The sequence below is a fragment of the Sapajus apella genome, unplaced genomic scaffold (assembly GCF_009761245.1).
Source record: "Sapajus apella isolate SASKATOON/1434 unplaced genomic scaffold, GSC_monkey_1.0 scaffold18, whole genome shotgun sequence".
Classification (NCBI taxonomy): Eukaryota; Metazoa; Chordata; class Mammalia; order Primates; family Cebidae; genus Sapajus; species Sapajus apella.
In genome coordinates this window covers 25,563,657-25,578,008 of record NW_022436958.1, presented here as the reverse complement: position 1 = coordinate 25,578,008, position 14,352 = coordinate 25,563,657, and the positions used below count along the sequence as shown (strand labels likewise).

The window sequence follows — 14,352 nt, the reverse complement described above, 5'->3', positions numbered from 1 at the left end:
TGAGGTGGGGTCTTACCTCTGGCATCACAAGGTCTTTTCTGGTCATTTACAGGACAAAGCAGAAGTTGTAGCTGCATGTTATGTGACTCAGGCCACATAGCCACATTCCTCTCAAGGCTCAAAATAACCTAAAGTTCCAACAGATTTAAGTTCTAATTATTTAATTTCATCACAATAGGTAAGATGAATAAGTACGTCTGTCAGTTAGAGAAATCACACTAGGGCTGGGTGTGGTGGCTCACACTTGTAATCCCAGCACTTTGGGAGGCTAAGGTGGGCAGATCATCTGAAGCCAGGAGTTTGAGACTAGCCTGGCAAACATGGTGAAACTAAGAATGCAAAAATTACCTGGATGTGGTGGCACATGCCTGTAGTTGCAACTACTTAGGAGGCTGAGACGGAAGAATTACTTGAACCTGGGAGGCAGAGGTGCAGTGAGCAAAGAATGCACCACTGCACTCTAGCCTGTGCAACACAGTGAGATTCTGTCTCAAAAAAAAAAAAGGAAAGAAAGAAAATAAACCACACTAGATATTTCAGCAGAGGGCTTTAATGTGAAAATTGGTTACACAGATAAAAGAGCAAAAGAGGAACTCTGAGGTAACAGAGAGAGTAGCTGCAAGGAGTCATCTGTAGGGCTTGGAAACAAAGAGGAAGAGGAACACAGAAGATCTCAGTTCAAAGCTCTAAGGTTTTAAATGCCTCCAGCTGCTACTGGTACCTCTGAGAGGCATGATGAAGCAGGTTCCAGATACTACAAAGGAAGACAGAGGCTGGAGCAGGTGCTACTGCTGGATGCATGCTGTCAGCAAGAAAGAGGAAAGGAGGAGCCCCTCCTCTTTTCTGATTGCAATCCAATTTTTTTCTCTATTTTTTCCTATTAACAGAATCTAGTAGGAATCCTCCAAATGAAGCTTCTTGGAAATGTAGCTGTAGATTTCTTCCCCAGAATTACTGAGCGAGGAAGGGCATGTATATTTGGAGCTGAAAGAAAGTAGGAAAATGACTGGCTCAGGCTTAGAGAAGTGTGCTGACCTAACAGCAGCCATGGTGGTCTAGAACTTGAGTTGTAATAGCCTGACAGATTCTTCTTGCTCACTGCACAGATAAAACCAATTCACTGTGACAGTGATATTGTAATAGAGAATTCCATAATCACAGGACGAGCCAAGTGAAAGGACAGGAGACAGTTCTCAAATTGCCTCCCTGAAAGCTGGGAAGCTAGGGTTTTTAAGCATGATTTGGCAGGCAGGAGGATAAGGGATGGGTGTTGTTGATTGACTGGGGATGAACACATAGGAGTGTCCAAAATGATCTTTTTACACACAGTCATTTTCTGAATGAGGGTCACAAGACTGGTTAAGTTAGTTCCTTGGTATGAGCCACAGGTCCTGATGGAGTCAGCAGGTCCACCTGAATGCAAAAGTCTGAAAAATATCTCAAAGACCAATCTTAGGTCTTGACAATAGTGATGTTATCCATAAGAGCAATTGGGGAAGTTACAAATCTTCTGACCTCTGGAATAATGGCTGGTTATCATTTAACTACTAGCCTACATCTTGGCAGAATTCAGGCCCCTCCTATAATCCTCATTTTGTGGATTTTTCTTCGTCTTAGAAAGGCAGTCCTCAAAGGGGATCAGTTTTGGGAGGGACTATTATCATCCTTGCTCCAAAGTTAAACTGTAAACTAAAATCCTCCCATAGTTTGCTTAGCCCACATCCAGTAATGAGCAAGGGTAGTTAGCGTGTGAGATTAAAAGCAAGATGGAGTCAGTTAGTTTAGATTTTTGTCACTGTCATAATTTTTGCAAAGGCCATTTCAGAGGCTCTTGTGCCCACTCTGTCGAGTCCTGTCTGGCTAAACTCACTGGTCTTCCTACACTACAGCCACTTGGAGTTCACATGCTGTATTTGGAGCTGTTGGTTCTTATATTCTTATTGTTTGACTTTTATCTTTTCATTCAGCAACAATTTCTTGAGTGCCTGTTATGTACCAGGCAACTGTTTTAGGCTATAGTAATATAATAGTAAATAGAATGAATCAAAATGAAATCAGTGCCCCCATGGAGCTTACATCCAATTAAGGGAGGCAGTGAACAATATAAAAAAGTAGAATGTATAATAAGTTAGGTGGTATCATTGCTAAGAAAAAACTGACTAAAGCTTGAAAGAGTAGTAGAGAATGCCATGGGGGAAGAGGCTGCAATGCCAGTCCAGGGAAGGAATGCAGCATTTAAATAAATACCTAAAGGAGGTGAGGGAGCAAGCCCTGGCCATATCTGGGGAAAGAATGTTCCAGGAAGAGCATATAGCAAGTGTGAAGTCTCTGAGGCAGGAATGAACCTGGTGTGTCTGAGGAATTCCTGGGTGGCCAGTGTAGATGGAGTGGAAAGGTAAGAGAGGAGGAGGAGAAGGAGGAGGAGGGACTAAACCCAATTAAGATGTTTCATTTTTTTCAAAATGTTGCTATTCTGGGAAATGTGCCTTGTACTATTTGGTTGGCCTTTCAGGTGGACACACTGGAAAATGATTATGTCCCTAATGAAAGTTTGGTCACCTGACACTCTGATCCTAAGGTAGACGCTGAGAGTATACAGTCCCCACATTCTACAGCCTCCAGCTAAATGGCAATGCATTTATTATATGCCCCTGGATGTACCATCGTGTTCTTTTGTTGAAAAGGTGAATCTGCTATTATGATTATATTCTAATGTCTCTTGTGTATAGTGTTCAGACAAACATCAGTCTTTAGACATCCTCTAATTCCATTAAGTCAAATGTTTTCCCTTCATACTGTAAACTGCTGATTTCCAATATGGATGCTATGGTGTTAGGCATGATTAATAGAAGGGAGAAAGTTATATTCATTGGCACTTAGGAAATGATTAGGTTGCACTTATCCTAAATATTTTTATCAATGTAATTGTCTCATGCTGTCTTATTAGGATCATTTTTCATTATGAACATAGTAAAACTTAACTGGCTCTTATTTTATTGCAGTTAAATTCTTAATCTCACTGTTAGGTGCTCCAGAGCAGACTCTTTCATATTCATTTTTGTATTCTGGTTGCCTAGCACATGCTTGGAACAAAACAATAGTGCGTAGTGTGACTTATCTACAGGTGCTTCCTAAGTTCTAAGTCCTGAGCTAAGCATATGACATACATTATCTCATTTAATCATTGAAAATCCCTATGGACTATTAGTCTCATGTTATAGATGTTTTAAATGAAACTTTAAAAGGTGTCTTGGTTTGTGCTGCTGTAACAAAATACCACAGACTAGGTAATTTATAAGCAATAGAAATTTATTTTCTCACAATTCTGGAGATGGGAAGTTCAATATCAAGGCATTGGCTTTTGGTGTCTGGCGAGGGCCTTCTTGCTGCCTTCTCACATGGCAGAAGAGTAGTAGGGCAAAAAGGCTCAGGCTAGTTCCCTCCAGCCCTTTTATACGGCACTAATCCATTCATGAGTGGGGAGCCCTCTTGACTTAATCACTTCAAATGGTCCCACCTCTTTATCTCAACAGGGACTTCGTTTCAAGACATCAATTTTGGGGGACACTCAGACCATAGCATTCACCCTTGAATCCAAAACTTCATGTCCTTTTCATATGCAAAATACATTCATTCCATCCCAATAGCCCCCCAAATCTTAACTTTTTCTAGCATCAACTCAGAAGTCTAGAGGCCAGAGTCTGATCTAAATTAGTTTTCATCTAAACTAGGTGAAACCCAACGTAAGTTTCACCCTGAGGCAAATTTCTCTCCAGCTGTGAAGCTGTGAAATCAAACAAGTTGTATGCTTCCAAAATACAATGTTGGGGTAGGCATAGGATAGACGTTTCCATTCCAAAAGGGAGAACTAGGAAGAAAGGGTTAACAAGTCCCAAATAAATCCCAACTGGGCAGACAATATTATATCTTGAGGTTTGAAAATAATCTTTGACTTCATGTCCCATGTTTCAGACATGCTAGGGTGGGGGTTGGGTTCCCAAGGCCTCAGAGGATACCCCTTTGCCCCCACTATGACTTTGCTGGGCACAGCCCATGCTGCAGCTCTCATGGGTTGAAGTCTTGTGCCTGTGGCTCTCCCAGGCTGACACTGCATGCTGGTGACTCTACAGTTCTGGGGACTCAAGGATGGCCCTGCCCAGCAGCTCCATTAAGCATTGCCCTCGCTCAGACTCTGCAGTAGCTCCTGCAGCAGTTCTCTGCTTAGGACACTAGCCTTTCTGAGGAATCTTTTGAAATATAGGTGGAGGTAGCCATGCCCCTACAGCTCGTGCACTCTATGCTTCTGCAGTATTAGCACCACGTGGGTGTTGCCCAGGTTTATAGCCTACACAGGCTAGAGGAGCAGCTGAGCCTGCTTGAGTCACATATGTGAAAGCTGAAGAGTGCTGCACCAGAATGCTGACAGCAGAGATAAGGAGGTGCAGGGGAGTTAATGATGAGGTCCCATGGGTGCCCAAGCTCCTTTTTTGACATAATTCTTTACCCTAAGCCAAACTTGTCCAACCTTTCACCCAAGGGCAATATGTGGCCCAGAATGGCTTTGATGTAGCCCAGCACAAATTTGTAAACTTTCTTAAAACATTATGAGATATTGATGGGTGCAGTGGCTCACACCCGTAATCCTAGCACTTTGGGAGGCTGAGGTGGGCAGATCATGAGGTCAGGAGTTGGAGATCAGCCTGACCAACATGGTGAAATCCCGTCTCTACTAAAAATACAAAAATTAGCTAGGTGTGGTGGCGTGCGCCTGTAATCCCAGCTACTCAGGAGGCTGAGGCAGGAGAATCGCATGAACCTGGGAGGCAGAGGTTGCCGTGAGCTGAGATTGTGCCACTGCACTCCAGCCTGGGCAACAGAGTGAGACTCCATCTAAAAAAATATTATTACAAGATAGTTTTGTATTTTTTTAAAGCTATTCAGCTATTAGTGTTAGTGTATTAAATGTGTGGTCCAAGATAATTTTTCTTCCCATGTAGCCCAGGGTCACCAAAACATTGGACACCCCTGCCCTAGGCCGTGGCACTCTGGCCCTATGATATGAGAGACAGCAGCAATAATCTCCAAAATGCCTTCAGGGTCATTGTTCCATTGTCTTGATAAATAGCATCTAGCTTCCTATTCTCCATATTAATCTCCTTATTAAACTTAAACTTTGCTTGGCCACACCCTTGGTATTCTCTCTGAACTTGCCTTTTTGTTTTTACAACCTGGGCAGGATCAGGCCAGGCTGAGACTTTTCAACTCTTTAAGTTCTGTTTCTCTTATGATTATGAATTCCGTCTTTAATTTGTTTCACTCTTCTTACATTTTCCTATAGGATGTCGGGAGAAACCATTCAGCACTCTGAATGGTTATTTTTCTTCTGCCAGACATTCTTATCTTCTAAAATTCTGCCTTCCAGAAGCTGTAGTGCATGGACACAATTCAGCCAAGTTCATTGCTACTTTCTGGTATGAGTGGCCGCTTCTCTAGTTCCAATGAGATCTTCATTTCTGTCTGAGATCTCATCAAAAGTGTCCTTACTGTCCATTTCTCTGCCAACATTCTGATCACAATCACTTAGATAATTTCTACGAACACCGAGGCACTCTCCACAGCTCTCCTCTTCTTCTGAGCCCTTACCAGAATTGTGTTTAACACTAGGCTTTTTCTAGCCTGCAATTCAAAACTATTCCAGCCTCACCGATTACCCAGTTCCAAGCCACTTCTACATTTTTAGGTATCTGTAACAGCAATACTCCATTTCTCTGGTACCAATTTCTGTCTAAGTCCATTTGTGTTGTTACAACAAAATACCTAAGAATGGGTAACTTTTAAAGAACAGAAGAGATGTGATTCTCACAGTTCTGGAGGCTAAGAAGTCCAAGCTCAAAGTGCAGGCAGGCCAGTATGTGACGAGGTCCCATCCCGTCGAAGGCACTGTCTCTCGAGGCAGCATCCTCACATGATGGAAGGCAGAGGGCCAAAAGGCCTCAGTGAGTTCCCTCCAGCCCTTTTATGAAGTGCTAATCACTTCCCAAAATGGACCCACCTCTTAACACTACCACAATGGGGATTAAGTTTCAACATGAATTTTGGAAGGAACATCATCTTTCAAATCATAGCAAAGATTAAGTAATTTTCCCAAGGCCCCAAGGCAAGAAATGGACCTGGGTTCAAATCCAGGCTCTCTGATTCAAAGCAACCAGCTGCTCAACCCCTTGACTGGTGCTTGTTGAATCTATGGAGATGGGTGGCAGCCTGCATGTGCAGCTGGAGAATACAGACACAGGATGAGGGGACATTCCATCAGTTTCTTCTTTTACCTCCTTGATTTTTCTTCTACCATCCCTATGTCAAGGTTGTTAATTTGCTAGAGCAAATTTTGAAGTAACATTCATTTTATTTCTTTATACCCATTGTAGATACAAGCATCAATATGGAATGTCAGCTGATTACCATATGGAACACAGGAACTTTATAACCAGATAACTCTTTTGCCTGTTTTTAACAACTTTACACAGTTATGTGCTGTCATGAGCACATTTCTTTTTAGATGTATTTCATTAGCCATTTATTTACCAAAGCAGTTTATTTTTGTGGAGTGGAAACATTATATGTCAGTTTAATACAGACAAAATAGTATGAATGGATGACAATATTCAAAATATCTTGTTATCATACAGAAGCAAGTGATCAAAGCAAGAATATTCCCTGGAGGACAGGCATGGTGGCTCATGCCTATAGTCTCAGCACTTTGAGAGGCCAAGGCGGGCAGATCATGAGGTCAGAAGTTCAAGACCAGCCTGACCAACATGGTGAAACCCCATCTCTACTAAAAGTACAAAAATTAGCCAGGCATGGGGGCGTGTGCCTGTAATTCCACCTACTCAGAAGACCGAGACAGGAGAATTGCTTGAACCCAGGAGATGAAGGCTGCAGTGAGCTGAGACTGCACCACTGCACTCTAGGCTGGGCTATAGAGTGAGACTCCATCACAAAAAATCAAAAAAGAATATCCCCTGGAATTATATGAGTCTCTTATTTGGATTTTATCAATCTGAAATTACTGTTTTTCAGAAATGACTTTGACACTACAGCAAGTATTCATTAAGATACCTTAATGCTTTTATAAGAATTTATTATTATGTTGAGCCATTTTAAATGCTACCATTGTACCTTTTTCTAAACTAATAAAAATGGTATTTTCATATGGTTCAAGCTAATAGTTGCTTTAGCTAAAGAAGAAAAGCATAAAATTGTAAACTTATATTTTTATTTTTAAATTAAAGATTTGAAACTCGAGTTTCTGCATAAGGTGATGGGTAACATATGATTAATTACTTTACTTGGCTGCACAATGCTTTGAACTGTAAGTCAAATGAACATGTCCCAGGCCTCACTAAGAAAACCACGCAAGCAGCCAAAGACCCTCATCTGTTGCTGCAGCAGTGCCTTGTCAGTTAGCAAATAGACAAGGAAGAAGAATCATGAGCTTGTCCTATAAGAGTTTAACAAAATAGGTTGTAACTTGGCAGCAAACTCTGAACTTGCTAAAGGTCAAAACCTGGAGTTGGCACTCATGCCTTACAGAGCTCGCTTATCTAGATGTTTCAAAAGCAACTTACAATGTGCCCTACTTATCAAACGGCAAGCCAAAAAACAAGGAACATTTGTGTTGCTCTGCTTATTCCCGTTTAGCTGTGCTGCTCTTGGACTGGCAGCTAATATATGGAAACTGGGTTGCAGGGTTATTCTAAAACAGCCAAGTGAACCTCACACAGACCAAAGTAAGAATGGGGCTTGCAGGAATGTCCTGGACTCCAGCAAGTGTGGCACCAGAGGCATTCCAGATATCTAGAACATGAGCTGGTGGATCCAATTCACAGGGAGCCATCATGAGCAGAAGGGAGCCTGAATGTGGTAGAGATGATGGGTTTTCAAAAACTGTGGACTAGGCCAGGCGTAGCAGCTCATGCCTATAATCCCAGCACTTTGGGAGGCCAGGGTGGGAAGATTGCTTGAGCCTAGGAGTTTGAGACCAGCCTGGGCAACATAGCAAAAACCTGTCTCTACTAATAATACAAAAATGAGCCTGGTGTGGTGGTATGTGCCTGTAGTCCCAGCTATTCAGGAGGCTGAAGTGGGAGGACCACCTGAGCCTGGCAAGTCGAGGCTGTAGTGAGCCTTGATTCTGCCGCTGCACTCCACCTTGGACAATGGGAGCAAGACCCTGTCTCAAAAAAAAAGAGAAAAAAGAAAAAAAAGCTATAGACTGGTGAGAGAAGGTCTGAGGAGGACAGGTGAGTTAAGTGCACAGGGAGGAGCACATCATGGACCTGAAGATGCAGCACCCTCGGCAGCAGGTGATGTCAAGAGAATGTTTCCTCAATTATTTCAATATTCCCAATGTAACCGTGGTGTCCTGAAAAACTTGGGTAAATACCCTTAAATGAGATGCTTTTAAATGAGATAATACTATATATGATCTATTACAGGTATTTAGTTAATTCCCTTCTTATAAAATTAAGAGTTAGTGATAGATATTTCATGTTGATATATCTGTTTTATTGTATATACATATATGTGTGTGCAGGTATATCTAGATATCTACATCAGCAGACTATTAGAATTATGGATGTCAATTACTGTCTCTTTTTCAAATTACACTAATTTAGGGATGTGTTTTATGTACATTTTAAACTGATACCTCTTGATAACAGTATATCAAGAGGTATCAGCAAGAGGTATCAATTTGATATACTCTGTTATATCAATAGTATTTTTCAAATAGTACTCAGTTTTTAACTGATTGACATATGAAAGAGTGGTTGGTATACAAGTAATTGAGTGGCATGAAAGTAATTGAGAGGGTTTTATTAACAAATCCAGTTACTATTCCCAGTATGAGTTTCAAATATTTTCTGTAGCATAATGCTTTACTTCTTGTTTGAAGGTTAGCAAATTCAAGGACTGATTTTACCTGGTTGATTTCTGCTAGCAAACATGAATCTCCTACTAATTTTTAGAAATGAAATGCAGGACTAAATTGGCCAAAAAAAGTAGCTGTTGTTGTTGTTTTTTTAACTCTCTTTAACTTATTAAATGAACTAGGTTTAAATAAAATCAATAAAGTAATAAAGTGAAATGTAGCAATTTTATTTCTTGAAACAAGGTTTTTTAAGGCTGGTTCAAGGCTATTATCAGATAAGATCTGAAGAAATAAAATCTTTTTTTAATCTTCAACTTGAACCTGTATTTTCTGTATTATCTTTATTTATAATGATGAAAACAGAAAGCTTTATCATTTTTAACTGAGGCAATGGCCCACCTCAGAAATATTCTTATCTTATTTTTCCTTTCAACTCTTAAGTTCCAGGGTACATGTGTAGGATATACAGGTTTGTTACATAGGTAAACATGTGCCATGGTTGTTCACAACACAGATCAACCCATCACCTTGGTATTAAGCCCAGAGACCATTAACTGTTCTTCCTGATGCTTTCCCTTCCCCCACCCCCACCCCATCCCGACAGTCCTCAGTGTTGGTTGTTCCCTGCCACGTGCCCATGTGTTCTCATTGTTCACCTCATTCTTGTAAGTGAGAACATGCAGCATTTGGTTTTCTGTTCCTGCGTTAGTTTGCTGAGGATAATGGCTTCCAGCTTCATCCATGTCCCTACAAATGATATGATCTTGTTCCTTTTTATGGCTGCATAGTATTCCATGGTGTCTTTGTACCACATTTGAAGAAATCAAATCTTAGGAACATTGTCTGAAAGGTCATTTTCTGTAAGAAAATGATAAGGGAAGCATTTCCTGTAAGAAAATTCATAAGAGAAGGGGCTGCTGGCTTCCCAGTGCCCCAAACTGTAAGAACTGCAGTTATAGGAATGTTACAATGGTGGCTGATTATGTGAGTGTATGTTTGTATATATGTGGAAAAAGTAGAGGATTTGAGAAAAAACACTTTAAGCTCTTTCATCAGTAGATAAGCTCTGGGATTGGAGAGGAATCATGTTGGCTTGATTATGCCTCTGGGATGACATCCTATCAACCAATAAAAACTTTTTGTGTGTGTGCCTACTGTGGAATTGAACTGTGTTAGGTGCTAAAGGTTGATATAAAAATTAAAACAAACAAGAATCAAGGCCTTGTCTTCAAAGATTACATGGCCTAGCTGAGGATACCACATAGGTAAGCAGTGCAAAACAGTTGTCAACGATTTTGTCATTAAATGACAAGAACCAAATGAGTCGTTTTGGGGCAAAAGTCAGAGGGTGCAGAACTAAAGTCTTCATGGAAGAGATGGGAATTGGCAGGTGGTAATTATGACAACCAGGAAAGCAGCGAAGACACTGCAAAGAAGTGGTTTAGAAAAAGAAGCAGAAGTGGAAAAGCCCATGAAGATCTTCTGGGTTTGGTGGGCAGATCACAAGAGTGAATGAGACGGTCCCCGCAAGGAGTGACATGAGCCTGGGAAGACACTCTTGTGTCAATCATGGAGGGTTGTGTGTGTCAGGCTAAGGAGTTTTAATCTTCTTCCTGTAGGCCATGGGGAAACGTTGAAAACTTTTGGAGAAGAGATCACCAGAGTGAAAGTAATGGTTTAGAAAAATTATTCTTGTGGTGGTGCAGAGGAGGGATAGAATTGTGAGAGTCTAATGACAAAGATACCTGGAAAAAAAAATTTCCAGGAATAATCAAGAGAGTCAATTAGATGGGCATGGTGGGAAAACATAAAGACATACCAAAAATGATTTTCAGACTTTGAATTTGGGTCACCAGTAGTAGACTATAGAACCACACAAATTCTGTCAAGTTCAAAGAAAAGTGATGCTACTAATGAAGATCCCTGAAGTGGGTGATCAGCATGTCCTAAAGGTCTCTGAGAAGCAAGAAGGCTTGACAATGGGCCCCAAGGCCTCCAAAAAGGATGATGCAGCTCCAGGCCATCCAGTACAGTAGTTGTTTAACACATGGCCACATGTAACTATTGACTTAAAATCTCCCTAGTCAAATTGAGATATGCTGTAAGTATAAACTACTTATCAGATTTGAGTGTCAGAATGAAAAAGAAAACATGAAAGTTCTCATTAATAGTTAAATATTGGTTGCATGGCAAAATGATATTTGGATGTATTGGGTTAAATAAATATGCTACCAAAATTAATTTTACCTTAAAATTCTGTTTTTTATATAGCTATTAGAAAATATATACTCACATTATATTTCTATTGGACATTGCTGATCTAGAACTTCACAGTAAAGCCCACTAATGTAGCATAATAGAGCACAGTGAAACATACACACTCACACACACTTCATAGTTAAATGCATTTTTACTCCGTCCATTTAGTCTGAAAATGTGTCTTGCATTTTGTGAGTGTATTCTGAATTTTGTGAGCAGGGTATATTGTAGAGATCCATTTGTTTATTTTATCCAAAAATTTAGGTTATTCCATCTTACTGAACATTTGGCTGTTTTTTTCAACCAGCAGATGATGCTACAGCTGACGGTCGCAAAACTTACACTCTAACTGATTACTTAAAAAATACTTACAGACTGAAGTTATATTCCTTACGATGGATTTCAGGTAAGAATTTTTGGGGGTAGGGCAGAATTTTATGCTTACGTTCATTCTAGTTAAGTTGACATACGGGGTACTTATTTTTAATGGCACTGAGAAGAGGTAATCCTTGTTTTTAAACACCTCTATAGAGTTTTTCTTTCTTTTTTACTTGAAAAGGGAAAAAGACTGAAAAGAACACAAGTATTTCCATGACATGTATAATAAAAAATTAAATATGAATTGAAACCTTGACAGTAATGATGGAAAAATGAATGAATGTTAGTTTAATATCATTCATGTTTTCTCAACTTAGAAATGCCTATTCAGTATTTGTGAACTAAACCTTAAATTATATTCCATAATTTTCAGCTTATGAAGATGTTTAATAACAACTTGAAATTTTGATCTGGTTGTTTTCTCTCTTTAGATCATGAATATCTCTACAAACAAGAAAACAATGTCTTGCTATTCAATGCTGAATATGGAAACAGCTCAGTTTTCTTGGAGAATAGTACATTTGTATGTTTAATCCATAATTAATTCATGCATAGAATTCTGGGGTTTTTTTTCATTACCTTTCAAATCATGAGTACTGTCATTTCTCAGCCTGTTGGACTCTTTCTGCAGCATATGGAAAAGTGGATCTTTCTCTCCTTCTTGAAATGCTCCCTGCCTTGGCTACTTTTTAGTCTCCTTTGATGATTCCTCTTACTCTGCCCATATTTTTAAAAGTAAGTGCTCCTCAGGGCTCCGTCTTCACTTGCCTACCTCTTCATTTTGCATGCTCTCCTTTAGTGAATTTCATGCAACCCCGCAGCATTACTGCTTTCCTCTCTGGCTTGACTTTCGCATACACACATTTAACACTAACCTTCTCCCAGATCGAAATTTTAATTTCTAGCTGGCTGCTGCCTCCTATATGTGGATTTTAAACTCCAAATCCCAAGCAAAACTGGTTATGTTTCCTCCACTGTCCTAGCACACTGAAAGCATCTTATACCTTTTCATGAGTTCCCAATATTGGTAAAAGTTACTTAACTCTCTTTCAAGTCACTAAAGCTAGAAACCTCAGAATCATCAATGACTCGTCTGTCATCCCCATAGTTAGTGAAAACAAACCCTGTCAATTCTCCCTCTGCATGTCAAGTATCTCAGAATTTCCATTTCCACTGGACAGTCCTTGCTCAAACCCTTGTTTAATATTGTGGTAGTGAGTGCTCTAACCTGTGTCCCTATCTGCATTCTGTAGACCAGACCACTGCACTCCCCACATCCAGGCTGATACCAGCCCTCTGCTCTTCCCTCTCATTTCAGCCACTGTGTCTCCCACCAGAGAATCTTTGTAAAAGACAGATATGATTTGATCACTTTCATATGCAAAAAAATTAGGCCTAGCTCCACATCTTATATTTAGGTCCCATCTACTTTTCTAATTTGTTGTTCTCTCACCTTCCACTGTATCTGACACCCACTCTCCCAAACTATATTCAGGTTACACATGACCCTTAAAGAGTTTCTAAACATGCATGTCCTTTCCCATGCCTGGCTTTTTCTCACACTGTTCCCACTGTTGAGAACGTTCTCTTTTTCGCATCCTCACTCTTGTGGCCATCTTTTCTTGGTTAGGATTAATCCTTCCCTTTCTGGCTAACACTGGTCACCACCCACCTTCATCATGGTCATTTGTTTGGGTGAATATGCCACCTTTGCTAGACTGGGAACTCCCAAAGCACAAGTCACATATCTAGAACAGTACCCGCTATGAAGTAAGTGCACGATGATGGCAGTGAAATTGAATTGTTCAATTTTTCCTTTGTTCTTGTTTGACAGGATGAGTTTGGACATTCTATAAATGATTATTCAGTATCTCCTGATGGGGAGTTTATTCTTTTAGAATACAACTATGTGAAGGTAAAAGAAATGCTTTCTTACTGTAACATTTAAATAATCCAAGAGCATGGTATGTTATAACTGATTTCAAGTGTATGGATGCTTAAGATTAACACCTAAGTAAGGTAGTAGGCACTAAAACTCATTAATTCAGAATCAGAGTCATTCTTATTCTTAAAGACAAGCCCAATGTTTTAAAAGAAATTAATTTCTAGTGCTTTCAAATACTGAAAAGCACAGTTAATATTATATAGTACTAATATATACTAATAGCATGTCAATAAAAATGTGTACTATACACTTATGTTGAAGTTTATGTGTCTGCTTTGTATACCTAATGACAGTACCCTATATTTCCTTTGTCACAGCTTTATGTATAGTAAGACCCTCTATAAATATGTGCTTTTAAAAGAGTTAAAGTCAGGCATGGTGACAAGTGCCTATAGTCCCAGCTACTTGGGAGGGGAGGCTGAAGCAGGAGGATTGCTTGAGCCCAGGAGTTGGAAGCTACAGTTAGCTATGTTGTGCCACTGCATGATAGTCTAGGCGACAGAATGAGATCCTGTGAGAGAGAGAGAGAGAGAGAGAGAGAGAGAGAGAGAGAGAGAGAGAAGAAAAAGAAAGAAAGAAAGAGGGAGGGAGAGAGGAAGAAAGAGAGAAAGAGAGAGAAAGAAAGAGAGAAAAAGAAAAAAGAGAAAGAGAAAAAAAGAAGAAAGAAAGAAGGAAGGAAAGAAAGAAAGAAAGAAAGAAGACAGAAAGAAAGAAAGAAAGAAAGAAAGAGAGAGAGAGAGAAAGAAAGAAAGGAAGGAAGGAAGAGAGAGAAAGGAAAGGAAAGAAAAGAGGGAAGGAAGGAAGGAAGGAAGGAAGGAAGGAAGGAAGGAAGGAAGGA

The 14,352-nt window shown here is 40.0% G+C and overlaps 1 protein-coding gene across 2 annotated transcripts in view; it reads left to right on the top strand.

Moving 5' to 3' along the window:
* Positions 1–14,352, top strand: part of DPP4 (dipeptidyl peptidase 4) — an 82,951-nt gene that overhangs the window by 15,753 nt on the left and 52,846 nt on the right. Inside the window, exons 3-5 of one of the 2 annotated variants that reach the window (XM_032286555.1) lie at positions 11,502–11,597; positions 12,001–12,092; positions 13,404–13,484. In XM_032286555.1, the coding sequence (XP_032142446.1) occupies positions 11,502–11,597; positions 12,001–12,092; positions 13,404–13,484 (269 nt within the window). Of the gene's footprint in view, positions 1–11,498; positions 11,598–12,000; positions 12,093–13,403; positions 13,485–14,352 lie in introns of both variants that reach the window. The other variant, XM_032286554.1, reaches the window with a different exon arrangement.